Below are 27,965 nucleotides of genomic sequence, written 5' to 3'. Positions count from 1 at the left end.
TTGACAATGTCTGGAGACTTTGCTTGTTACAACTCAGGACTCGCTACTGGCATCCGGTGTGTAGAGGCCAGAAAGGCTGTCAAACACCCTACAATAATCAGCCTTAAATGTCAGTAGAGCTGAAATTGAGAAATCCTATTTAAGTGTACAAATGGATGGACCACACTTCTAACATTGTAAAGCTACTTAAAAATGTGTTGTTTTTTTTCCTGGGAATTTCAGTTTCGGTCCATAATGACACAGATAAGATACATATCTTCTCAACTATGAGATTCTTCACTTTAGTTTATAATACCACCCGAGACCCACAGAGTCAGATTTAATTGGGTAAACAAATATCTTTTAAAGAAATTAAAAAGGCCAAGAGAGCAGGAAGTAAGAAATGAATCATTCATGGCTTTGTGAGAATTAGCGCAATGGATTGTTTCTGACAGAATCAGGATAATTACAATAATAGTAAGAAGAATAGCTATCAGGTATTATTTGTTTATTCTGTGCCAGTTACTGTGTCATTCATTTTTACTTGCTTTATTTCATTTAATCCTCACAACCATGCCATATGGTATTCTTGCCATTGCTATTGTGTGGATGAAAGAATTGAAGAACTGGAAGCTCAAGTAAAACATATGGGAAATATATACAGGAGACAGGGGAGAGGTTTCAAGTGAGTGTTAGATAAGCAGAGATCTGAAATGTCATTGTGGGGAAAGGCAGACATGGCTGAATGACATGGAAGAAGGTTTTGGGGAGCTGGAAGATAGCATGAGAACCCTGGGCACCAGAAGAGAGAGGATTCAAGCAGGCTGATGGTATCAGTTCACCTACTTTCAAATTTAGTCCAAGATCAGCCCCACTATAAGCCATACATACTAGGAGAACCCACATATGGATATTTCAACTATCTTCCTTCTTCTGGTCAGCTCCAAGTGGGATGTGCCAGTGATTTTTAAAATAACCAGTTATAGGGACCCATTATAATAAAGTTAATGCTGATAAATTAATAGAATGGCTGACAAATTACTGTATTGGCTGTTTGGGATTAGCGGTCTTGGGGATTCATAAATTGCATCATAAGCCTCTAGTCTAGACCATGCAGTTGAAGGTCTGGGAATAAAACCATCAACAACATTTGTGATTTAGTTTTCTGCTCTTTTCCTTTTATTTTTCCAACCCAAATAATCTATTACCTCTGGACTTCAATTCTGTTACCAAGGGTGATATGTAATACATCAGACAAAAACTCTGTCGAGACAGCAGCCTGCAACATTTGAGCTTTAACTGGTTGTATTAATTCTTTCTTGCTGCGTTACAAATTAGGCTAAAATTTAATACTTAAAATAGCAAATATTTATCCTCTTATACAATTTCTGAGAGCTTAGCTGGGTGGTTCTGGCTCAGGGTCTCTTATGAGGTGGCAGTCAAGTTGCCAGCTGGGGTTGCAGCCTTTGGAGACCTGACTGGGCCTAGAGCATCCATTCCAACTCAGTTGTATAACTGTTGGCAGGAAGCTTCAGTTTCTCACCACACGGACTACCACTCCATAGGACTTCTTACAGCATGAACTCCCCCAGAGTGAATGATCAGAGAGAAAAAGAGAGAGATGGAGGGACAGAGAGAGAGAAGATGGAAGATGCAGTGTCTTTGATAACCTAATATCTGCCATGTTCTCTAGGTCAAACGGACAGACTCTGCTAGAACCAGGAAGTGACTGCACAGGGTTTGAACACCAGAAATGGGGATCATTGGAGAGCATCTTAGAGTCTGGCTACTATATGATGTTGTCTTAAGATTTAATAATCGGGTACAGACTGTCCAATTGAGGTGTCTGTATGTAACAATGTGTGTATAAGCTCTGCAGTTGGGAACTTAAAAAATAATAACAAGCTCTGCTGAAAAAATTTGCTGAACCCATGTTCTAAGAAACGTATTGAATTTACAGAACACATGTACAACAATCTTTTTAAAAAGTGTATGTTAAGGGCATTCCTTTATGGTAGAGAGATAGGTTTGAGCTAAATTTCTTAGATACTGTCTAGTCTGTCATAGAATATCAACTTTTGGCCTTTTTTTTTTTTTTTTAGCAGAAAAAAGCATATAATTCTGAGTAAGAGTTAAGAAGAACCTGGTTTCTAGTCTCTGCTTTTCCATATCCTGGCAGCACAAGAGCTAAATTTTAATCTCAGATGCTTCATCTGTGCAACATACATAATAAGAGCATTCATCCCTAATGTTCGTTTGAGGGTCTAAACACTATAATGTGAACACACTAGCACAATGGTTGACTCCTAATGAGAACATAATAAATAATAGGTAGGAATATCAGAATATTTAATGATGCAATTCAGTTTCCAATTCAGTGTTCTCAAAATGGAATATCATGACCGTTAGAGGGTTGTGAAACTAAAAGAAATGGATAGTTGAGGCTTCTTGGGCAAATGAAATAAAACTGAGCAGTAGAGAAAACATTAGAGTACAGATTCATGAAACTTTTGTTTTGTACGTGAGTGCGCACACACACGCATACATGTACGTGTGTGTGAGTTATATTTGTTAACCTGTACTTCTTACTGTAGGACTTAGTAAAACACACAAACAAAAAAGTGAGAAAGCCATTTCTCTAATCTGACTTCGTTACATTTTTGGTTTTTTCTGAAGAGAACCAACCTGATTCTATTCTGATGAATATGTATCTCTGAATGATTTGAAAGTTGAGGTGTTTATACTTGTCGAAGAGTCTCTTCCTGTTTAGAACTCACAGTTTAAAGATGAAATCCCAGTGCTCCCAGTGCAATGACCTTCCTGTCACCATTAGATGCATCCCAATCAGGGACAGGGGTCACTGCTTCATGCCCAGTAGCATGGTAGTTGCAAATGCTTTAATGGTGAGAGGCTCAGGAAGCTCAGAAGTCTCAACCAACTCAACTATTTGGGATCTTCGATATGGCAAGCATCTCAAGATCTTCTTTCTTATGTGATTAAGTTAAAGAAAGAAGCGCTAGGCCCCCCGAGGTTTATGAAATTCTATGCATTGATCTATCTTAATGGAGACACAGCTCCCCATGGAGAAAACCACCATTTGAAGTCTTTCATTGCCAGGGTTTCCAAGTGCCCAGTAATGAATTGAAAAAACATACAAATTGATGTTCTTTTTACTATTGTAAGTCACATTTGCTTGGTGCTAACTTTTTAATATTAGTTGTCATGAATGGCTTAAAATGTTTCAGTTGAAGTTTATCCATCTACTTATCTGTCAATTTATCAGAAAAAATGAAGCTTAAACACTCACAATATTGCTACTTTTAGGGTCCCTGTGATCTTAAGACAGGTGATGAATACTTTTATAATGTGAATAAGTTCATGCTTATTACATGATTTTAAATCAGATGTTTAAGTAGTTGTGTTAAGTGTAATGTTTAAATGTTCAAATCTGCCCCCAGCACCTTCCTACACATCCACACACACAGTATTTTTATGAAGAACTTTGGAGATTTTATTCATTGCAGTTTCTCATTTTATTCATCATTGGCCTAGCAATTCAGAGTATAATCATTATCAAAATAATAATTTCAGATATTTTTGGTTAAAATTGCTCAAAAAGAAAGTTCCCTCTGGAGGTTAGAAGGGCTAGCATATGATTTGCAGGAGAAATTTCTTTAAACCTGACCATAAGGGCTGGAAAAGTGAGTGAATATAGATAATAAATGGCTTTTTGAATATATTACCTGTTTCTAGACTTTATAGTCATCCTATAGTACATGGATAATCTTGACAAACTATAAAATAGGAGGCTACTTAAAAATTCATTACGTTCCTGGACCATGTACCCCCCCAAACCAAAACAAAAACCAAAAACTCATTAAGAATGAAGATTTGCAAAACTCTTTAGCCCTAGCAGTCAGTATTAGTCAGGAATATACAATAGGATATAATAAACCTTTTATTTTTGTATGACTATGATTTATAAAATATTTTCTTTATAATTTGACAAGGAACTTTTATGTAAGTATTATATTTACTTTACAGATGAGGAAATCAAGGCTCAGAAGTCTTAAGTAACTGGTAGTCACACTGCTAATAAATATTAGAAAGCTAGCCAGTTAATAACTAATTCCTCACTTACATTTTTTTTCACTAAGCCACGTCACCTCCCATGTCCATGCCTAAAGACAAGTTTAAACCACTCCTTTCCATAAGAAGCTCATTGTTTTATTAATGTAGGATATTCATGATTTTTCTTATTTAATCCTCAAACAAGACTCTCTTGTAGGCACGTTATTATCCCTATTTTCTTAATGCCGTAGCTGAAGCACAGAGAAGCAATTTGCTAAAGTCACATACTCAGTTGCCACTGTCATCTGAGCCCAAGCTTATTCTTTCTCATCCACTGCTGCTCATACTTTGCTTCTCATGTGCTGAAAACAGGAACTTGGTAAAGGAAATAATACAATGGCTGATTTTAACTGTTACTTCTCTTCTCATTGATGAATATGTAAACAGTTGCACACGAATCCACACTTCATCTAACAGATTTTCCAACTGCTTCTCCCAACTTGTCTCTGGACCCCACCACACTGAAGTGTAAGAATCTGGTTTGCCCAGCCCCATACAGTTGACCAAGTGTTTTTGACGTACATTACTTCATTTGATCATTATGACAAATTCATGGGATAGTTAGGACAGGTATAATTAGCATGAAGATTTTTATAGATGACAAATATTTATCTCAGTGAAATAAAGATTGTAAAGGTTCACACGGCTGATAAGTGAAAAAAAAGTTCACTGTCTCCCGATGACACACCGTGGGAGTTTTCCATCACACCATGCTACAGATAGCCTCGCTTCCTGCAAGATTCTGCCTGCCAGTGCAAATTCACCCAGAACTTTCTCCCACTTTGGAAAAACCAGGTAGACTGTAAAGAATCAGGTCTTTTGGTGCGAGAAATCCTTACAATTAGGCTGATGGGCGCGGTGTGCATAGTACAATCATAGAGTCCCAATTTCCGCAAGGCTGAGTGAGAATTCTGGTTCTGCTGCAAACTCCATTTAACTGTGTCTTCTGGGAAATTACCTAACTTTTCTGTCTCTCTATGTTTCACACATAATGATGTTGTGGGAACTGTAAGAGAACAAATATATAAGCTCCTGAAAGATGGAGTTTCCCAGCAAATGCATCTGACTTTTTTTTTAACATAACACACCGTATGCTGTAAAATGAGAACCCTTGGTTGTAAAAAGTCAAGTATGCAAAAGGTTCAGCAACAGCCTAGGATCTATACCATTTGGGCTTCATTCTTTCCTAGAACTAATGATGATGCTGTAATTTTATTATTTTAAAAAGGTGGTGATAGAGCTGTGTATGCTGGGAGTAGCCAACCTGGATGGGAAAACAAAGTGGGAGAAAGGGAAAGCTGAATAAGCAAGTGCTTTCTCCAAAATATGTCTGGGCTTAGTCACACTGAGTTCACTAAGACCTGCCAGACTCCTGATTTCTTCTCTATGAGTATATGTAATAAAACTCTCATGAATTTTGTAAACTTGGAATGTATGTTTCCTAGTCTTTTGTAAGATATTTCTACTCTGAGAGTTACCATATTAGAATTAAATTGCCTTTATGTACTTATCTTACTTACTAAATAGAGACTAGGCAAGAGTTCTGTCTTTTCCAGATTTTTTTAAGAATTCGAGATTCTCTATAGCTATAGGCATCACAAATTTCTACATATATTTAGGTGTAAGTCTAACATGACTTTACTTTTAGCAACTGAAAAAATTGGGGGACAAATTATTTTAATTCAGTGGTTTTACTTAAGATACAGTACAGCGTGTTTTAATTTTATAGGCTAGAAACATTTACTTCCAAAAGAAAAAAATGTTCGTTTGAGGAGTATTGATGAAATATTGTTGGAAAACTTATTTAACTGTAATATTAGTTTCCCCTCTATGAGAATAACTTTTCAGTGCATCTGTGTGAACATCAGAATAAGTATTTACTTGATGCTTATATTTATTTGAAGGAGTGATGGTTTAAAAACATATATAAGAACAGGAAAATAAGCCTGATACAACCCTTAAGCCCTATGAAGATGGTGTCTCTGTTTGGTGGAGTAAATGAAAGAAAATTCTAATATGTTTCAGCAAGGATAGTTAATGCGGCCACAAAAAGCAAATCACCACGGAGTTAAGGAAAGAATGAGTCAGTTTGTCATATAAAATAATTACATTACATATTCATGTTGGATTTAAGAAGGGTCTGCTGCAGAGTGACGCCATCAGTCTTTCAATATTCCTGACCCTGGTACTAGAGACAGTGATTTTCATTGCATTTTAAAAAAGGGAGAACAAGTGAATAAAGATTTTTTTACCACTGTTACATGAAGGTCGAATGTTAGGTGCCTTACTTTCCCTCGACCAGGGTGCAGGTCAGATGTCTTCAGGAGCTGGGCAGCTGACCTTAAAAAAAGGTTTAGGAACTTTATGTCCAAGAGAGGTGAAAGGTGTGGCTAACTGGAGCCTACTAAAGGCCCCTACTAAAGGCCTCAAACTGTCCTGAAAAGTAATGCGCTAGCCAAACAAAGCCCTTCAACTGCACAGATTTGGTCCGGAGAGGGCCAGTTTGTGATCCTTGCATGAGGCAGGAACCTGGGGCAGGCTGTTGCAGTGGAATGAGAATGGACCTGTCTATCAGACAGCTTTGAATTTGAATACCAGCTCTGTGATCTTCTTCAAGTTACTTAACTTCTCAGAGGTTCTATCAGCTCGTCGTAGAAATGGTAATAATGCCTCTTCCAAAGGGCTGCTGGGAGGAACAATGAAAGAAAGCATGTAAAGACCTCAGCTCCTTGGCTGACACACAGGAAGTGCTCCATAAACGATGGTTATTATTATTTCCACACAGCCCTTCCCATTCCGAAGAAGCTACCTGTAGCGGTCATGGTGTGGGGGTGGGAGGGGGAGGGGGGTGGAGGAGGTGGGGGGGGGAGAGGGGTGGGAGGAGGTGGGGGGTACCGGAGGAAATAAAATGACCACGCCCAGTGGGGCATATCCATGGATCCCAGCAGTGTTTTCTGGATTTACTTTACAGAACACTAAACTCTGTTAGAGGTTCAAAAGCTTCCCAGTAAGGCTGAATGCATTCTAAGTAATTTCTTCCTTCCTTCCTGCCTGCCTGCCTGCCTGCCTGCCTGCCTGCCTTCCCTGAATCTACAATTAAATTCTCATTTTCTTAAAGAAACTGGAAAGCACCAAAATTTTTCAAGGAGGAAATAAAATTCACCTGCACTCCCAGCACCCAGAGATGGGCACTGATGAAAAATTCATTGTTTCTTTTTTTCACCAATGTATACAAAGTTGTATATGAAAAAAAGTTAACATAATTGAGAACATGCTAAATGTATCATTTTGTATATTTTTATACTTTCCTATGTTGAAAAGTAGAGTTTTTGTTTGTTTTTTTTTTTGATCATGAAAAGCTGGTATTTTTTGGTCATTTTGTACCTTAGAGTCTAGACTACCTGTGAAGTCAGGAGAGCTGGCTCTATGATTGTGGCCATGGTTGTTTTAAAACCTTAATGCAGCAATTGGTGTTGGTGAGGGACTATAGAATCAGTTTTCAGTTCTGCTAACTGGTTTCCCCTTTTTCTCAACTCCCTAATTGCTCTCTCTGGGAAATAACTATTTTCCAAAGATAAAAATTATTCCTCTGGATTCCTGAGATACAGTTTTTAAATGGGGGGAAAATTCATTACAGAGCTTCTCATCAGCTTCTTGAAGAAGAAACCCTAGGGGCTTTGCAAGAGTCTGAGAAACAATTTGTTCCTTCTTATTGGAGCTGAGCTAGGACACAGGGTAACAAGGGATCTGAGAGAGCCTGTACTCCTCTCTTAAGGACAAGAGATGGGATGTAAGAATGTTTTATTAGCAGTTAGAATTACTAAACTCACTCCTGTAATTCATAATAAAACCACACTGTTAATAAGTCGAAGTCTCAAAAACCGAATGTGGATTTAAAAAGTACAACTAAAAGTGTTGAAGGAGCCATACAACAATGCAGCTTTTATATATCTTGAAAATATACTAAATAGTATGATACTTTATTTTGGCTGCCTATCTATGTACTAAAGGTATGTATCAGTTTCAGGATGATGGTTAATTCTGCTGGTGGGGCTCATGGTTAGGTGCTTTGGTTGTCTATGTAACTTTTTATTTTTACTAAAAAGGAAAATAATCCTAAAGCAAATATATCAAAATGTGGCATCTCTTAAATCCGAATAGTAGCTTCATGGTGTCTGTTATAAACATTGCAGAATTTAAAAAACATTTCTAAAAATCTTTGATTTAGACTTTCCAATAAGTTATACCAACCTTCTTTCATTAGTGGAAAATGTAAGGTTTTGTGTGCTTACGGCTAGTTGGGGCATCGGAGTAAATCAGGAAGAACACTGAGATGATCTTCCAGCTCCCCAAAATAGATTAATGAGACTTTAAAACTGACTTTTACAGAGTTCTCCTGAGGATACATTTGGTAATGGGAGCAGGTATCTTAACAGCTACTTATTCTTAGTTTCGTTGTCTCACAGAGGGTGGTGACTCCTGCTAGAGACAAAGCCATTACATTGGTAATTTGGGCTCTCTTCCAATAGCCCTTGAGATATAGCAAGCATCAGTAGGGTACTCAAATGGTCTTCATGAAAGAAGAAACAATGACGGTTGTCTACAGTTCTTTGATCAAAAAGGACGAAAATATGAGATTTTATTTCATTGCAAGATGCCCACAATCATTATCTTTCTTAAACTCTGAAATGACAATTTCCATTCTAATAATTCTTCCATTATTTGGACCCAGGACAACTTGAATGCAAACTGTTCTACAAAAATTATTCAGGAAAAAAACAGTTAGACCTCACACATCATGCTTTGGAATCTTTATTATACAATGAAGTTGACAGTTTTATGCCTCTGCAAATTTATTGTACGTTCCATTGAGTAATCCCATATTGCAGGAGAAAACATGTACACACTTTTACCATTGATTTTGCCTTGTTTAAGCAGATGATAGAAAACACAATCATAAACTTAAGAGCTATTACCGAATGGAAGGAAGAAGAATAGAGCAGCTTTAGTTCAAGAAAAGAAGAAGCTTAAATGGAAGGGTAAAAACAGCCTAAAATAGAAGTCTAGGGAAAGTCAGAATGTTAAAAGGAAAGCTTTCATTGGAATGAGATTTAATTTTAAGTACTAAAACCATGCAATTTCATATGAAATACCAAAGTAGAATGGTGGCAGTTTTCTACCTAGTAAGGGAGTTCCTGAGAATATATAAATCCCTTAATTATTGTAGCTCTTGAGCTTCTGTTACATCTGTTGAGTATTTAAATTGTGAGATCTGTCTTGCAATGTTTCAGTGTTTTCATTTAATGCAGAAGGCTTCCTTTTTAAAGATGATCATAAGAAGCTGCTTGTTTGCATCACTGTCATTTGTCCCAGGAGAAAAAAAAAATGCAGCGTGCAGAAGACAGTTCTCAGAAGAATTATCCTGTGGAGAGTCTCTTTTTCCCGAACAGTCCTCCACAACCTAGCCTCTGCCAGGGTGGTCAGTACTTTAAGTGTCACAGCCTTTTGTGTGTGCGTGTGTGTGTGTGTGTGTGTGTGTGCCACAAAAGGTGTTTTGTTGAGCATGCAGGGGGTTAAATTACATGCCAGATGAGCAAGTAACAAAGAAGCATTAAATTAAAGGAAGCCATGTTTGCAATTTTCTGCTTGACACAGCATCTTCTTTAGTTTAAAAACTGTCACTTTATTGATATAAAAACAATGTGGGGTGGGCCACCATGGCTTAGCAGTCAGAGTTCTCGCCTGCCACCGTGCTGGAGACCCAGGTTCGGTTCCCGGTGCCTGCCCATGCAAAAAAAAAAGAGTAAAAACAATGTGTACCAAGTTGCTTTGCAGTTCTTCCTTTTTTTTTTTCATTTTTTTTCTTTTTTTTAGCGGGGTAAGTTGTCTCAGTGTAAACTTCGAACTTGTGATAAGACTTCTATGTTGTTAGGCAGAATACTGGATCTGCCCATAACTGTTTTACAGGAGTTATCTGTAGTGTTTCAATTTTACATCAAATAGACCTCAGCCAAAAAAAAATGCATTGGTTATTCTAAATGGTCTTTTAAAGAACAAAAAATACGTGAAATGGACAGAACCACAGAGTATGGATATAGATCCTGACACACACAGGTTGGGAATAAGGGAATACATATACATGCAAGAGTCTACATGCTCAGGTAAATATATATATGCTCATCTACACCCACCACACACACGTGTATCTTCTTACACAGGTGAATTTTATGCTTAGTGTGTTTGAAAATATGGGCAAGTGTGAGGAAATTTTCTGCCTGTCTTAGATGTGAGCCTCTTATTAAAAATCCAATAGCATGCCCTTACCCTGGGCGAGGCCTCGATGTCATGCCCCTGCTTCTGCCTGAATTATCTCTTGATTTACTGAGCAGCCCATTCCAGGAGGTGGCAGGGAGTCGCCTTGCCTAAGTGTGCTGTCATGGCCCTCTGGCTTCCATTCTCATCCCGCCACACCCCACGCCAGGTTTTCAAAGCCACATTTTTTGTATCAAAGCAGACATAAGAAATGCATATCCTCCCTATCATATTCATTTCGTACCCTCTCTGGGAAGACTTCTTCCCTGATTTCCTCATTCCTTCCTTTTTCCTAGTCCAGCAGGCAGGCAGGCAGGACATCCGCACCTTCATTCTAGCACTTCTCATCTGCTTGTATTCTAAGCAGTCTCCATGATCAGGATTGAGTTTGACTTAGTTTTTGTTTTGTTTTGCTTCCATTGTATATCAGAATGACCAACACATGATTGGTTTTCAATGCATTTGCTGAATTTTACTTAATCTATATAATTCCTCAGTGAGAGAGATGACTGCAGAAGAAAAGTAAGGAGGACACAGTAGGGCAGGATGGGGTTATGTGGCCCAGTAAAAAAAGGATATCTGTCTTCAGACCTATGTACTTTTGCATCATTTTTATCAGGCCCATTGACACTCAAAAAGGCATCATGGATGGTTCCTATTATGATATCTCCTACTTACTGAACAAATTTAATTCAGGTAATTTCACAACAGCGAGCTGCATTGGTCATTTGTCAGGTATTGGTGGGGTGAGAAGATGAACCAGAGCAAAACTTAACTGTCCTTGTTTAAACACTAGAAGAAGATCCAATGGAGGCTGTCAGTATTTTTACATTAATTTGTGTTTTGGTTTGTTAAAGCTGCCAGAATGCAATATACTGGAAATGGAACAGCTTTTAAAAAGAGAATTTATTATGTTGCAAATTTGTAATTCTGAGGCTTTGAAAATGTTCAAACTAAGGCATCCAGGGAAAGATACCTTGACTCAAAAAAGGGCTGATGAGGTTTGGGGTTTCTCTCTCAACTGGGAAGGCACATGGTGGCATCTGCTGGCTTTCTCTTCCTGCATCTTCAAATGGCTTCCCTGGGAGTGTTTTCTTTCTGCATCTCCAAAGGTCTCTGGCTGTGTGGGCTCTGAAGCTTTTTCCAAAATGGTACCCTCTTAAAGGCCTCCAGTTGGCAAGCCCACCTTGAATGGGTGGAGACACATCTCCACGGAAACCACCTAATCAAAATATTCCACCCACAAGTGGGTGGGTCACATCTCCATAGAAATAATCTAATCAAAAAGATCCTACCCTACAATATTAAAGCAGGATTAAAGAACATGGCTTTTCTGAGGTACACAACAGCTTCAAACAGGTACATTCTACCCTCTGAACCTCAAAAAGACAAGTTCTTTCCAAATGCAAAATATATTCATTGTATTACAATATCAAAGCCTTGAACCATTTCAGTAATGATACAAAGTCAGAAACAGTATAAAATCTCATCAAACTCAGCTACAGGCAGGGTCTGTCCTAAGGCAAAACTCTCCTCTGACTGTAGACCTGTAAAACTCAGAACAAGCTATCTGCTGCCAACATACAAAGGAGGGATAGTCATAGCATACATATTCCCATTTCCATAGGGAGAAATTGGAAGGAACACAGGGGTCAAAAGAACCATACTCCTCCTGCAGGAGGCAAAACCTGCAGGGCAAACTCCATTAGATTTCAAAGTCTGAGAGCCATTCATCATTAAATCTTTAGAAAGGGGCAGTCCCACCCTTTCCAAGGGTCTGTGCAGCAGCCCTGCTCCCCCCAAAGGCTAGGGTGTTGGTTGCAACATGGGGCTTATTGGGGGGAACATGTTTTTCTTGACTCCACCCTCTCCAAACATTGGGGCAATACCTGGTCTCTCTGCCATCTCCAAGGCACACACTCAACGCCTCCAGAACAATAGTGCAATTGCTAGGCTCCCCCCCCAGTCCCTGATTTATGTGCTCCACCCTCTCTGAGGCCTGGGGCACTGAAACTGCTGCCCTCTGCCTCTGGGGCAGACTCACCTCTCCAAGTGCCTGAGTGGGTCTGCTCTCCTAGCTGGAAGTTTCTTGTCTTCAGACCTTAGCTTCCATGGTTCTGCCTCTGAAGTCATTTTTCCTTCAATTTTGTCCCTTTTAGTTCAGACTCGCAGTGGTTCTGTTGCTGGTTTTCTGTATAGTATGCAGGGGTCATAACCATCAGACTATAGGATTTTCCACAGATCCTTCCTGGATAACTCCATCTCCAATCCTGGCTTTTTCTGAAATGGCTGACTGCTTCCATGTTTGGTTAAATTCTCATGTGGGGCACTATTCTCTGGGGTCTCACTTTCTGGAAGCCCAGAATTTTCCAGACCATCAATTTCTGGTTTCTTTGAACCCAAGAGTTCAGTTTTCAGCTTATCTCTTCCCTGTTGCATTTCACTATAAGCTGCAAGGAGAAGCCAGGCTGAATTTTCCATATTTAGTTTGGAAATCTCTACCATGGCTCACCACTTTTAAATTCTAATTCCCATGCAAAGTCAGGACGTGATTTGCCTAAATTCTCTGCCACTTTGAAATAAATTCTCTGTCACTTTAAAACAAGGATTGCCTTTCTTCCAGTTTGCAATAACATATGAATTATTTCTGCCTAACACCTTACCAGAAGTATCTTTAGAGTCTACATTTCTACTAACAGTCTCTTCAAAGAATTCCAGGACTTCTCTACTAAGCTCTTTATAACTCTTCCAGAATCTTCCCTTTATCCATTTAAAAAGCTGTTCTAATGTGTTTGACATTTGCAAACCACAGTACCCCACTTCTCTGGTACCAAAATCTGTTTTTGTTTCTTAATGCTGCCAGAATGTAATATACCAGAAATGGAATACCTTTTAAAAAGGGATTTATTAAATTGCAAGTTTACAGTTCTAAGGCTTTGAAAATTTTCAAACTAAAGCATCCAGAAAAAGATACCTTGATTCAAGAAAGGTCCAATGACGTTCAGGGTTCCTCTCTCAGCTGAAAGGCAAATGGTAATGTCTTCTAGCTTTCTCTCCTGGTGTCTTCAAATAACTTCCCCAGGGGCATTTTCTTTCTACATCTCCAAAGTTCCCTGGCTGTGTGGGTTCTGAAGCTTTTTTCAAAATGGTTCCTTCTTAAAGGACTCCAGTAAGTGACCCCACCTTGAATGAGTAGAGATACATCTCCATGGAAGCCATCTAATCAAAATATTCCACCCACATCTCCATGGAAACAACTTAATCAAAAAGACCTCACGCTACAATATTAAATCAGGGTTAAAGAGCATAGCTTTTGGGGGTGCAAGGGTAGTTCAGTGGTAGAATTCTTGCCTGCCATGTGGGAGACCTGGATTTGATTCCCAGCCCATGCACTCCCCCCAAAAAAAAATCAACCAATATTGCTGCAATAATGGGATACTCACGTGGGAAAAGAATGAAATGTGACCTCCACCACATAGCATACAAAAAAAAAAAAAGAACATGGCTTTTCTGGGGTACACAATAGTTTCATACCGGCACAATTCATTATGCTTTAATTTATCTAAATTGTATTGAAAGCCTCCTCAGTACCAGGAAGTGGTAGGTAGTAAGTGATACTAAGTTGAGCAAGACAGTACTTGCCCTCAAGGGGCTAATCAAATACTGGGGAAGTCTAACTTATGAATCTAAAGAGCCTGAGGATATTCTAGGAGCAGAGAGGAAAGATAGCTAACACCTGCAAGGAGCTGAGAGGCTCTTCAGGAAAGGTTTCTTAGAGGAACAGAAGCTTGAATTAAAAAAAAAAAAAAACAAGCCCTGGCCCATATGAAAGGAGGGTGAGGTAGAGAAGGAGCATTCCATTTGGAGCAAAGTCATGTTCAAAGAGAGCTAAAGAAAATAAGGCACGTTTAGAGCAAATAGTTTGGTAGTTGGATGTCTGGAACATGGTATACATGCAGAGTCCAGATCATAAAGATTCCCCTGTGATTATCTGCAGGTAGTGAAAGCTGAAAGAGTTTAAGCAGTGGCGTGACAAGACCAAATTTGTGTTTTAGGTAGATGCCTCTGATTATGACATGGATGATGGATTGGAGGAAGCAATTCTGGAGTCAGGAGACCAGTTATGGGGCCATTAGCAAATCCAGAAGAAAAATGATGAGAGTCTGACCTAAGTCCATGGCAGAGAGGCTAGAGAGATGGGGTAGGGAGGTGGGGGGAGGGACATGAACCTAAGCAACCTTCAAGAGACTAGAGTGATACAATCTGGCACTGATTGAATGTAGAAAATGAAAGAAAGGACTCCCTGTGGCTTGGGTAAATGGGTAGGTGATGGTGGTGCCATTACTTGAGATAAGTGAGACAGGAAGAAAGCCAAGTTGTGGTAGATAAAGACAAGGAATATATTTTGGACAGAATAGTGCCTGGGGATTAAGAGAGTCAAGGATTCCAGCTCTCTATCTTAAAACAGATGTTCCTGATCCAGGGCTTTGTGTTGTTTTTTTTTTCTGGTATCATTGTTTCCTAACAGCCATTAAGGATATGTATGCATCTGTCTTATAGATACTGATATACTCATGTGTATTTCAATTTTCTATAATAAATTAAAAATAAAAATCTTGCAGATTCTTATACTGTATAAGGGAAGTTTTAAATCAAGAAATAGGTGAGATATTAGAGACATTGGAAATAATATAACCCAACCCTTTTTTCATATAGGAATATTTGAAACTCAAATTACTTAAGGGGCTCGCCCAAGTTCAGGGAGTAAGTCAATGACAGTAACTGGAGTAAAATCCAGATATCCTGACTCTTGTCTGCATATGCTTTTTATATACCATTTACCTTTTAAAAATGTAAAGGGTAAGAAATAAGTGGACCGATAGTGGTTTTGTGTTTTCACAACTCTGACTTTTTCCTTGTGTGAGAAAGTGGGAGTGGAAGAGAGGTGCCAGGCTAGTAAAATGTGTTCTAGCAGGGAAACACCTCATTTGTTTATACAGAGAGAGAATGACTTTCCTGGGTCATGGCCCACCCCTGTGGCACTGGATGTGACTTTTGCAACTCTCAGCAGCGACAGTCATGTGGTCTTAAGAGACATGATCAAGATAAAAAGTGGCAGAACAATTTGTTGCTGTGGGATTTTTCTGGGGTGCCTCTTTCTTTGGAGGCAGTGTAACAAACCTAACTTCATATTATCAACAAAAGAAGATGAGAGTTTCTCCCTACCAGTCAGAGATCAGAATATTTACAGGAAAAATGCAGTTATTCTGAGGTGTGGACTCCATGGCAGCATTCACCTTCTCTATTGAATGATTCATCTGCATGTATCTATTTCCCTATGGACTCCAAACTCTTTATTCTCATGGTATCTGTTAGACTTAGTACGCAGTCCACATTTATCACATATTTGTTAGGACTAAACTGAAGTTGATGCAGGGTGTGTGATAAGCCTGAATTAATTTGAGGATCTACTCCTGGTTTTTGCTAGTTGTAGGGTGAAACATAGGAACAACACTGTCAGGGTGTTGTTGAAGCTCAGTGACTGAAGATGAGATGGTAGGCAGCAACACCGGGGAGCAAGAACAGAGTCAAGACAGAACAGCCAAGACCTCAAGAACCGATGGAGCAGGATACATGAATTGGGAGTGTGAAAGGGGAGCCTCAGATCAGGAGTGAGCAGATATAAAGCAAGTAGCAGGAACCAGGGAATTGTGTAAGAACTGTGGGGTGGGTCAACAAAACCAGGAGCCATTGTTGTGGGCACAGCCTGCTGATGGAGGTCTGAGCTTTCTCACATGCTGAGTGGCCACAGCACGGCATCTGACATGAATTAGCTGTTTCACCTTGCTTTCCATAACCTCTCTGAACCTGAGTCACTATGCCTATAAAACAAGATCCTTGGAGCTCATAATATTTAATGTCTCTTCCAGCTTTCTTATTCTAATGTTTTCTTTTTTCCATAAATAGTGAGTATTCCCTTCAGTTACCAAAATGGGAAATGGGATCCATGTCATTTACATCAATACAGGAACTGTTTCAAATGTTGATTAAATAGATCTATTGTGTAAAAAGACAATTATACTTCCCCATTTGGTAAGAGAAGGAGTATACTGGTATATCTAATAATAGAAATTCCTGCAAATAATACATTTGGCCTCAGCCATCTTATTTTATATAACCATAAACCTAGAGATGGTTCCATTTTCAATATGGCCATTGATTTATGAAACAATGATTTTAGATAAAACCATCACATTTTTTGCATTGTTTTACCTTTTTATTGCTTTCCCATATTTACCCTTTTACTTTATTTCATGGTTGTTTTGGCATAACTGAGTAATACCATATGCACCAATATTCAATGAGGGGCCACAACATATTTTAAGCAAACAATGCCTTTGCGAATTTTTATAGGGTTTAAAAATGTTGTTTTCTTAAGAATTACATGGAAAAATTATATTCTTTGTGCTTAAAGATACACTCTAGTTTAAGATATCCCTTGAAGTAAAATGATAGAGTATACATTTCACATGCAAGACATTTCATAATCTCATGCAGATTTTGGTTCTTGTAAACATGAAAGACCAAGGATTTTGAGAGCCTAATGACAGGACAGAATTCTGTCTCATAGTAATGTACAGTGATAGTATTTATTCTCCAGCAGCCATTGAACAAAAGACAAGTACAAGCAGTTTATGCATGAACTACAAATGGCTGATAATATTGACTTCTTAAAAATATTTTTCTTTGTCTAATAATACTGCCTGACAAACTGTTGGCTTGATAAATTGGAAGAAGCCAGTGCATTTTTCTACACTCTATTCTAAACATAATTTAATTTTAAATAACAGCTAAAAAGAATGATTTTGTGTGCAATTGTTGCTTTTCCCAAGAACTCTGTGTATACTCTCAGATATGTGATTAATAAATACTGTTTATTGCTACTATTGAAAAACCAGTAATCAAATGACATAAAAGGGTTTTGTATAGTAAAATGTCCTAAGATAACAAGATGGATTTATGAGATAATGGAAAAAAGATTTGGGCTTTCCATATTATCAATTTATTCTCATTTGTGTGTTTCTTGTATACTTACTATGAACTAAAATAGTAACTCTTCAAAGATAGTTACTTGGTCATTTTGTTCACCAGTGTATCCCAGCCCCTAGCACAGTGCTGGCACATAAGACTTGAGTAAATATTGGATGCATGAATCAACACCAGGGCTAGTATGAGCCAAATGAGGTACCTAAATTTCCTAGGTATTTTACTAGTTACTTTAATTCAGTTTCGTGTCATATAGGAGTGAATGTGAATGTATCCTTAACTTTTGCACCATAGGGGCCTCACTTGCCTCAGTCCTGATTCCAACTCTAGCATGGATGAATGAATGGGTGAATGAAGGAATGCATGATGAATATTGGTACCACAGAGCTGATCTTTATTTTGTAGATGCTCTCACTTTAGGATTAAACAAGCACCTTTATCTTTTCAAGAGAGTAGGATCCTAGTTTCCCATGGAGCTCCTTTAAAATTTGTTTTCAAATACCATTCCAACTTCATCTCCTTTCCCTCTCTGTTACCTACCGTAGATTCTAGGCACAGCAAACCATGTGCTTGAGCCATCTGGCATATTCTTTCTTGGCTTATCTCCATGAGTTCTCTTCTTGCTCATAATACCTTTCCCATCTTTTAAGGCCTTACACAATTCTACTTCCCTTTGTAAACTCAGCCAGAAAATTTCTGCCGATGCAAAGATTACCCCAATTTCACGTGGCAGAGTTAGACAGTGGCTCCCGCACTTCCGCACACTGTTCTAGCATGAGTAGATGGGGGTTCTTCCCTACTAGCTTGTGAACTCTTTAAGAGCAAGATTGGTCTTCTTATTTGGTATTCGTATTTGCCACCCAGAGCAGTTCTCAGTATATCGTAGCCCTTAATATGCATATAAGTGATTAGATGAGAAAGAGTAAAAATTATCGATCTCTTCACCTCAGTTTCACCTCACCATTACTGTAGCTTTCAACTTACATTTTCCCTACATGGATATCATGTGTTTCTGGAATTTGTCTATTGCTTGGGTAACAGTGTGCTTTTGCTTGATGACTGACTTTTTGGACGAAGCACAACCTATTGGGCAACCTAGCTTCTTTCAAAGAAGCAAAGTAGCTCTGCCATGGAGTCACCGTGTGACTTGTACAACTTATCTTTTCAGAACTTCTGTTTTCTTGTCAGTAAAATAAGGAACATAATACTTGCAGCCCCTGGCTTATTGTGAGAATTCGATGAGTTGCATGTCCTGAAAGCTGGTATGTGAGATTGAATTATGTATCCCAAAAGACCCATGTTCTTAATCCTCATTCCTGTGGGTGTGAACCTCTTGCAGACGGGGCCTCTTGAAGATGTCATTTTGAGTCGGAGTGTGGCCCAGGATCTGGATTATTACAGTCCTTTAGAAGTAGAAGAAACTCAGGAACAGTGGGAGAGAAAGCCATGAGAGTATTCAGAAGCCAGAAGGCAACAGAACCCAGAAGAGAAAGGAGAAATCATCTCCGTGTGATGAGAAAGCCAAGGAGCCCAGGGTTTGTGAGTCAGAATGCTACCAACTCTGGGAGGAAGCTTTCTAGCCAACACCTTGATTGGTATTTGTCACAGCAGCCAGAAAGCTAAGACGGGGGTACAGATCTAGTCTTAGTAGAGGCTTGATGTATTTTTCTTATTCCCATTGTTATGTTTTGCAATGGTTTTTAAGAAAGGCTGGGAGGATGAAGACAAACATGTTAGAAACTAGATACTAAGAAAACAGGTAAGAAATGGTAATTTTTTAATCATGATTTTTATGATCCTTTTGTATTAAATATGCTGGCCAAATAAACTTTCCACATACCTGACCCTAGGCCTTCTCACCTCATCTTAAATTGTCTTGACCGCCAATATAGTGATGGGGAGTGAGAGTAATCACCCTGTAACAATAGGTGTTTTTCTCAAAAGAATAAGTAAAAGAATATTCAATGAGTGGACTAGAAATGAAAAAAATCACTCAATTATTCAGTCAATCAACCAACCATCCAACCCAACTATAGTGCACTTCCTGTAGCTCTGAGGCCAGTGAAACATCAGAAGGTAGAATTGAATCCTTTCTGTGATCACTATCAAGTTACTTAAGGTCTCTGAGGCTCTGTTTTTTAAAACTATAAAACAGGACCAATATTTCCCTCCTGGAGTTGGTATTTGGATTGAGTAAGACAATGTGTATGGAAACTCTTTGTAAGCCGTAAACCACTTTACAAGCATAACATTATTTTCTTGCTTAAAATAATCATTTATTGTTCATTATCTCATTTCCAATCAGAACCTCTCACTAAACTTTTAACCGGTATGCTGTAAAACTCTGGAGTCAGATACTGAAAGTGGCATTATAGTTGAATATCTGTAAGATTGAAGTTGGAAGTTTCCAGCTTTATAGCACATCAGGTCTTCTGGTCAGCAACTTCTAAACTTGAAATTCACGCTTTAGATATTTACAAAATATTTAACCTTGAAGTAGCTAGCCATCATTTTCTGTAAACATTTTTAAAATCAGTGGGGAATACATGAAAACAATCCAATTTGTTACAAATCATTCCTGAACCCAGCTGATATGGCACATCAAAATGGATTTCACAGTTATTTATCTGCAGAGGAATGTGCAGAGATAAGATGAAAGCAGTTCTCCTTATTAATCACACATTGTATATTTGACTTCTGCTTTCCTCCTCAGCCTTTAAATCAACTACATCTGGTCCTTGCTACTTAAGTGTGCCATTACCTTTTGTACTAGAAGGGAGTTACTCCAAGAGAGAGCAGGCCTATTTGATTAAAAAATAATTAACTGGAGTTATATTGTGCTATTCATCATGGTAACCCAAATAGGAATTCTAGCATAAAGTGGAGACCTACTTTATTTCTGCAACAATGGCAACAGAATTAAGAGGCTCTTTATGGTTGTGATAAATGCCAGCAGAAAGCAGTTATTTAGCTTTGCTGGTGTTAACATTTATAGTAAAGGCAAAACAAAACAACCATACAATAACACAGAATGTTGAGTACCTGACATTTGATGTGTCTACAAGACCGCCGGACCTTGGTGTAGTCATCTATTGTCAGAGAGTGTCCTCTATGGAGACCAGGGGACACCATATGACACCTAGAGGGAGTCAAACATCAAGCTCTGGAAACTGACCCCTGCTAACCAACTGAGTAAGGAAGCCATGTATCACACAGATCCCTTATTGGAGCTCAGCTATTGCTGAATTCTCTCTGAGGAGGGAAATTTACACAGCAAACCAAATTATTAGTTGAAATTCCTTGGTAAAAGGAATCTGACACACTGGATGGAGTAAGTAGGATGGTCTAAAGTAGCACTTCTTAAAAACATCGGGGGCAAAAGTTACTAGTTTGTGAAAAGTTTAGAAGCTTGCCCCAGCATATAAATCAGCACATTACTTTTTTCATCAAGAGAGACTTGCTCCCAAAAGAAATATTAGGTGAACTAAACAGTGTGCACAGTGACACAGATAATTTACATGCTGGCACGAGCTTCTTATCTCATTGCAGATTTTTAAACAGTTCTCAGATTGGCAGTCGTTCTATGAGCACATTTTGAAAAACACGGGTTCTTTGCCCGAATTACATGGGGGAAGCTTTTAAAAATATATGGATTCCTAATATTCACCCCTGAAGATTCTGAATCAGAGTTCTGTTGTGTGGAATATTCGTTTACATTTTTAAAAAATGCTTCCCATGATTTTTGATGAACATCCATGGTTTGGGAGCTAATATGAAAATACATAGAGTTCTTAAGTAGTGCTAGGCTGAATGGGTTAAGGATATGGGTTTTGGAATTGGAGTTGGAGTTTTCTGCTTGCCCTTGAGTAAACTGTTTTGAGTCTTCATATTGTCATCTATAAAGGGACTGTACTAATACGCATCACAGAAAGTTGGAATGTTTCAGCGAGATTCTAAAAGGAAAGCACTTAGCTCAGTGGCTGCCATATAAGAGGCAATTAATGAATGCCAGCTGTAGGTGGCATGCATCATCTCCATGATGCCACTTTTGTAGATATACATGCTCGTATATAGTCCCATAGCCCCTGGGCCAGCAAAGAACATACTGCTGATGTTCATCTCTCTGAGGCTTTCTGTGCTCAACATCCATCAAATGTGGTAGTTAAGACTCTTTTGATTATGTTAGAAATATAAATCAATGTGAAATAAGTATTAAGGGGAAAAGAAGAGGGGGTGGGGACAAGTAACTCAGTAGGAGATTATTAGATTAGGCAAATTACAAATCAATGTCCAAAGGTGAATCTGGCTAAAATCATGGCTGGATCCAGATGCTCATGAGGTATCCTTCTATCGCTATCACTCTATCATCCATTTATCTATCTATCTGTTCATTCACTCACTCATTCATTCATCCATCCATTCGTTCATTCGCTCATTTACTTTTTAGGGTTGTCTTTATTCTTGGACCAGCTCTGGTTTTGTGGTGGCAAAATGGGGCATGAGTTTTGTCAGGCTGATATTTTATCACTCATAACCACAGAGGAAAAAGAGGTTCTTTTGTAAAATAGTTGTGATGTAATTCCAGAACTTAAGCTCAGGGCCCTTGCTAAGCGTTATCTCTTCCTTCTTAAAAAAGTTGCTCAGGGTAAGTAACAGCAGGACATTCTGGCTTGCCTAGCTCCTGAAGCGAGGGTGGAACACCTCCATCTGAAGCATCTGTTCTGAAGGGGGCAAATATAATTTTCCAAAAAGAAGTTAAAATCTATTATTAGGAAAAGGAATGAATGTATGTTGCAGAATCCAGAACAACAGGTGATCACTGTCCTGTCCTATCCTCTTTCCCCTCCTCTTCCATTGATGTTTAAATATATTAGTTCAATTGGATTTAAGTCCAAATTTGGCCTAAAGACCTTCTCTTTTGGTAAGATAATTTTCAGATATTTTATTTTATATTTGGTTTATAATTGAATGCTTATAGATAAATTTTATTTTCCCTACCTCTAATTTTGGGTTTACAGGATGAAGAGAGGTTGTCTTATATGAAACAAGAGCTAACTCATAATATGTTAATAACAATATGAGTCTGATTATACCTTTTCATTTTCTTTAACTTGGAGCAGATTCTTGCTTGACAAATAGAAATAAGCAAGGGATCGTGTTTGAAAGTGAACTGCCAAAGTTTCACAAAGGGGGATTTAGATTTTGACTTTATTTATTACATGATAATGTTTCTATGGATTATAAAATAGCAAATGCATTATGGTTCATGGTATCAGTAAAAATCACGTAGCTGTTAATGATTTGGAAACCAACTTGTGAAGCCCGACTTGGCAGAGCTCTCAAGTGGTTAAGTGTTGGTATGAGGGTTCAGGACTTCAGCACTCACATCCAAGAATGACTGGTTTTGTGGTGTGTGGCCTTGGACCTGACTTCTCTGGGAGGCAATTTCCCCATATGTGTAATTGAGTAATAAAATGTAGTCACCACATAGTGGTCGAGGAGAATTAAGTGCACTGACAGCGAGATGCAGGCTTCTTCTATATTTTTCAAGCAGGACATATGTTCAGCTTTGTTCTCCCAGGTGCCTACAAGGCGCCCTCATATTAAGTCACTTAATAATTCTTCTTGGCCCTAATGGACCATTTATTTAACGTAATAGTGTTCTTTAAGATGGCACTGTAAAAATGCTAAACTTTACCCAAAGTGAGAAGGGCAAATGCCCCTTTTTGGGCTATACTTTCAATGCTTTTTTTTAAAAGTCAGCCAAAAAGCACAGGTAATGGTAATATTTAGCTCTCAGATTCTACAACTCACTTCATGTTCTGTTACCTGTTTTTAATAGCCCTTTAAAAGCTCATATTTTGAGCATCTGCCCTCCTCCCACTTCCTGCCCCTTTCTGCCAGACCAGGATGGTCTTTGATTTATTGTCGCAGAGGTGAAAACAGAGAGCAGAATTGTTTTTCAGAGAAGAGTGGTCAGTACAGTGTAATGGAAAGACCAGAGCACCAAGATTTAGATTTAAATTGTTGTGCTAATTCTGTTGCATTCTTGCTGGGTGACCTGGGGCTCATCAGGACCCTCTCTGATTCTGTTTCCTCAACTATAAAGTCTTTTAAAAAAATATGGTAAGGTCTTCTGTGGCTAACTCACATCTTTGCTATGAGGGTTCCATAAGATGATGTCACAAACGAGAAAGCACTATGCAAGTACGAATATTCCTGATGATTTTGATGATATAAAGTATTCCTTATGATTTTGATGATATATATACATGATGATATATATACATATCATCATATATACATTATTTTGTTTGACTTATATCACTGTTGGTAGCTGCAGTGCTTATGTGAACTTAAATGCTGATTAGGTCATTTGCAGTCCTGTTTTTGCAAACACGTACAAAGCTAAATATCCCAACCCTCATTAAAGCAAAAGAAATATGCCTTGCATGTCAGGCAGTCATTGTTGTGATTATCAATGGGCAAAAATGTATGTTTCCCCAGACCCGGTGGTCATCAAAATCATAAAGAATATATTATATCATCAAAATCATAAGGAATATTTGTACTTGCACACAGTCGTATAACTAACATGTTAAGAACACATTAGCATCTGGATTCTGCATGCTCTGCTCCCATTTCCCCAGATCTCAGAGATGCAGAGAACCCCTGCCAGAATGCTGAATTGCCAGCTGTGTCTTGTTTTGTCATCGTAAATATTACATATTCAAACTGAGAGTTTTTGCTTATAGTATACTATGCTTTGTCCTTTATCTCCTGCAGTTAGAGAATTACATTGTGGAAAATATGAAGTCGGAGATGGTCCAGATACAGCAAAATGCAGTTCAGAATCACACAGCTACCATGCTTGAAATAGGAACCAGCCTCCTGTCCCAGACTGCAGAGCAGACCAGAAAGCTGACGGATGTGGAGACCCAGGTACGCCCCAGGGTCCACAGTCGACAAACCCTTAACCAGGAAAAATTGTTTTCCCCTTTAACTTGCTCCATAAACACGGAGCAAATTTCAGCACCGGGTCTGGGGAAACATGTACCTTTTTGCCCATTGATAATCACAACAATGACTGCCTGACATGCGATGCATATTTCTTTTACTTTAATGAGGGTTGGGATATTTAGTTTTGTATGTGTTTGCAAAAATAGGACTGCAAATGACCTAATCAGCATTTAAGTTCACATAAGCACTGCAGCTACCAACGGTGATAAAAGTCAAACAAAATAATCAGTTGGGTCAATTTGGTACCTTGGATATGCCATTTTGACCTGTCCTGTTTGGTCTCTGGTAGTGCTCTACTTCTGATGGCACCTGCAGAGGTTTTGGGTTTTCAGTGGGTGGGAAGGAAAACCCCAAGCGAACACATCAGGAAAGTGTAGCTGTTTTAAAAATTCAGCTTGACTTTATGATGAGAGGTCAGTATATACCCATAGATGATGGCATAATTTTTTACTTATTTAAGTATAAATTGGTAAAAATCTAGGTATGTCGTTTAATTATCACTGTCATAAGCCCACCATTAGAGTTTAATGCAAATATCATTTTTGATGAATAGAAGATGACCTTTGAGCCCACTTTTAGCCATAGAAATGGTATTCCAGGTGCCATTCTGAAACATTGAGATGTTTCATCTCCATGTAGATTTCTAGAACCAAAGCTGAAATATATGAATTGAAAAATAAGGTACAATCTTTTTTCTATTTTACTTCATTTGTATTAAGGGCATCACAGACCATATGGTGATATTTAAAGAGAAATAACATTGAAAATATATATGGAGATAGTGGTTTATATTACACATGTCACTTTCACATTTACAATTGATTTTTATGAAAACCATCTGGAGAAGATATAAGTTCAGAAAGTCTGAGTGATTTTTCTCACGTTGACACAGCTAATGAGTAGACTGGAACTCATACTGAGGCATCCTCATTTTTTCCTTTTCCATCACCTTTTATTAATAGTAAATTAAAAATTGGAACGATAAATCACATAGACTTTGGGAAATACTTTTTGCTGGATATTATCATTAGATAACCATGGGAGATGGAAGGGAGGAACCTACATATTATAACTAAAAATTAGAAGACTTTATTTGGTCATTTTTATTCCACTAAGCAAGCTTGGCAATCTATACAGATTGGCTTCTTGTGGCATAAATTATGTCAGTCTCTTATTTTTATTAGAACATAATACTCACCATCCCCTTACGAAGCATTCTTATATATTCAAAACTGAAGGTTATAACCTGAAGAAATATACAATGAATATTAGCCCACTTGGTCACACATCTGAAATGACATACATGGCAGGGTTTTGTTTATTTTTTCTTTTACCAAAAAACTTATCTTGGGTTGTTTTAGTTCTCTTTCCACCTAGGAACTGGAGTTATGAAAAAAAATTATACAATGTTAGCATGGTAATCTCCAATTTATTAAAATGCAAGCCATGTAAGGTTATAAGACATAACTTACTCTGCATTCATGAGATCAAAAGATATGTACTTTATGGAAAATGTTACAGAAAATCAAAGGGAAAACCACTCTCTATGTGGAGCAGCTAAACTAAATAGACGTTAAAGGCAAACACACCTTGTATTAGTTGTACAACAATTTTAAGATCGCTAAAACTCAGAAAAATCTAAAAAAATCATGTCTCTCAGGACTGGCAACGAAAATAAGGTGGAGAAGGAAGACAATGGCCTATGCAAGTTATGTCCTACTTTAAGAAGTGAAGCAATTTTAATGTCTTTGTCTATGGTATTTGTAGTTGAGGTGTACCAAATCTTTTTCATATGAATGTCTGCCCATGCAGTGCTTATTTGAACTATAGCAACAGAAGGTGTTCTATTTAGCTGTAACCTCTCAAGTGCACTCAGGTCTTGATGCAGCACCAAGTTTACAGAATTAATCCTGAATTAACTTCAAAATGTACTATGCATTTATAACAGGTATTTATAACCAATGGATCCTGTTGTGCTGCCCAGGTAGGCTCCTATGGTTTTGGCTCAGCTTCCATACTACCTTGGTTAGCGTTGCTTTTCCTAAATCTGATTTCATGCTCCAAGTGATTTCAGGAACTCACGGCAATGGTTTTGCAACACATTTCAGTACCCTAGCTTTCACACGATAATGTCATAAAGATAAATTATTGCTTTCCAGTCCTCTGCTAACCTCCCAGACTTACAACTTAACTACAGGTGGCAGAGCCAAGGTTTTATTGCAACCATATTTTAAAATACGTTTTTACTCAGTAAGCATCGTGATCAGAAGAGACAAAAAATGAGCACCTCTAAATAACCTTGTTGGCCAGGGCGGTACAAATCAGGCCCCAACACCATGTCCTTTCCTTCCTCTGTACTCTGGCTTGTGGTATTTTTCTCACTCTGTTATCAGTTTGTACCAATATCTCTTCTCCTTTAAATTCCTCTTTCCAAGTATGCAATATGAAGGGGTGGTTTTCAGGGACTCTTCCTGTCCCTTCCAGTTGTAAGATTCTATTTCTGAGTTCCTCCTAAGACCAGTTTTTATTAGAAGCTAATAGGCAAACTGCGTTAAATTCACCACTGAAAATATGTGTTTGGCTCTGTTCTAAGTAATTTTACATATATTAACTATTATGTGAAAATAAAATCATACAGGGTACATACTATTACCATCCCTGAATAAAGATGAGGGAACTAAAAGACAGAGCAGTGAAGCAACTTGCCCAAAATAAGAAACTAGGAGATGGTAGAGTGAGGATTTGAACCCAGGCTGTGTGTGGCAGCAGGGTCTGTTTGCTTCATGAGCTCTCTGTGCTGTTTCGGTGTTGTGATTTGCTTCCCTATCTAAGGTTACAGCAAAGTAAACAGGTCCAACCAGACAGTAAGATGAAGTCAGACAAAGCAAAAGGTAGCATGGACCTAAAGTAGTCACCGAATGCTTTCTGCATGCTGCTGCTGATCTGCTGAATATGATGCCACCACCAGTGATTGACATTTTGCCACATACCATTCACATCACCTCATGTAGTCCTGGGGTCCAGTCCTGTCCTTGCATTCACTGACTGTGTCACTGTAGGGAGCTTCTTTGTACACCGAGACCAAGTTTTCTCATCTATAAAGTGGAGTGTTCATTCTAACAATATGTTAACAAGGATTAAGTAAAGTTCCATATGCCATGAAAAACATGGTTTTTACGACTTGTCAATTCATCTCTGGCCTATGCATTGCATCTTACCTACACTTTTGACTCCACATATTCAAAACGAAACTTACTGTCTGAGCCTTCCACCCCTTCTAATAATCTGCTTTTTCCTCTTATATCTCTTAACTTGATTTCATCATGACTAACCCCCAAGCACCTAAACCAGAATCCTTGTAAGCATCTCAAGTTGCTCCTCTTTCTCACAGCTTCATTTGATCACTACCCTTATCAGACCTTGACTATGCCCCTCTTTCTTACTCCACTGTCACTGCTTTGATTTGTGCTCTTAGG

General features: G+C 38.4%; 1 protein-coding gene across 7 annotated transcripts in view; it reads left to right on the top strand.

Moving 5' to 3' along the window:
• Nucleotides 1-27,965, top strand: part of ANGPT1 (angiopoietin 1) — a 243,328-nt gene that overhangs the window by 115,493 nt on the left and 99,870 nt on the right. For 5 of the 7 annotated variants that reach the window (XM_077167483.1, XM_077167479.1, XM_077167478.1 and 2 more), the window contains one exon: nucleotides 24,256-24,411. The exons of 1 other annotated variant lie outside the window; for it this stretch is intronic. In XM_077167483.1, coding sequence (XP_077023598.1) covers nucleotides 24,256-24,411 — 156 coding nt within the window. Of the gene's footprint in view, nucleotides 1-21,317; nucleotides 21,628-24,255; nucleotides 24,412-27,965 lie in introns of those variants that run through there. One more of the 7 variants, XM_077167485.1, reaches the window with a different exon arrangement.

The sequence above is a fragment of the Tamandua tetradactyla genome, chromosome 6, assembly GCF_023851605.1.
Source record: "Tamandua tetradactyla isolate mTamTet1 chromosome 6, mTamTet1.pri, whole genome shotgun sequence".
Classification (NCBI taxonomy): Eukaryota; Metazoa; Chordata; class Mammalia; order Pilosa; family Myrmecophagidae; genus Tamandua; species Tamandua tetradactyla.
Note: the sequence above shows the minus strand (reverse complement) of the source record. Positions and strands in the feature narration are given on the sequence as shown.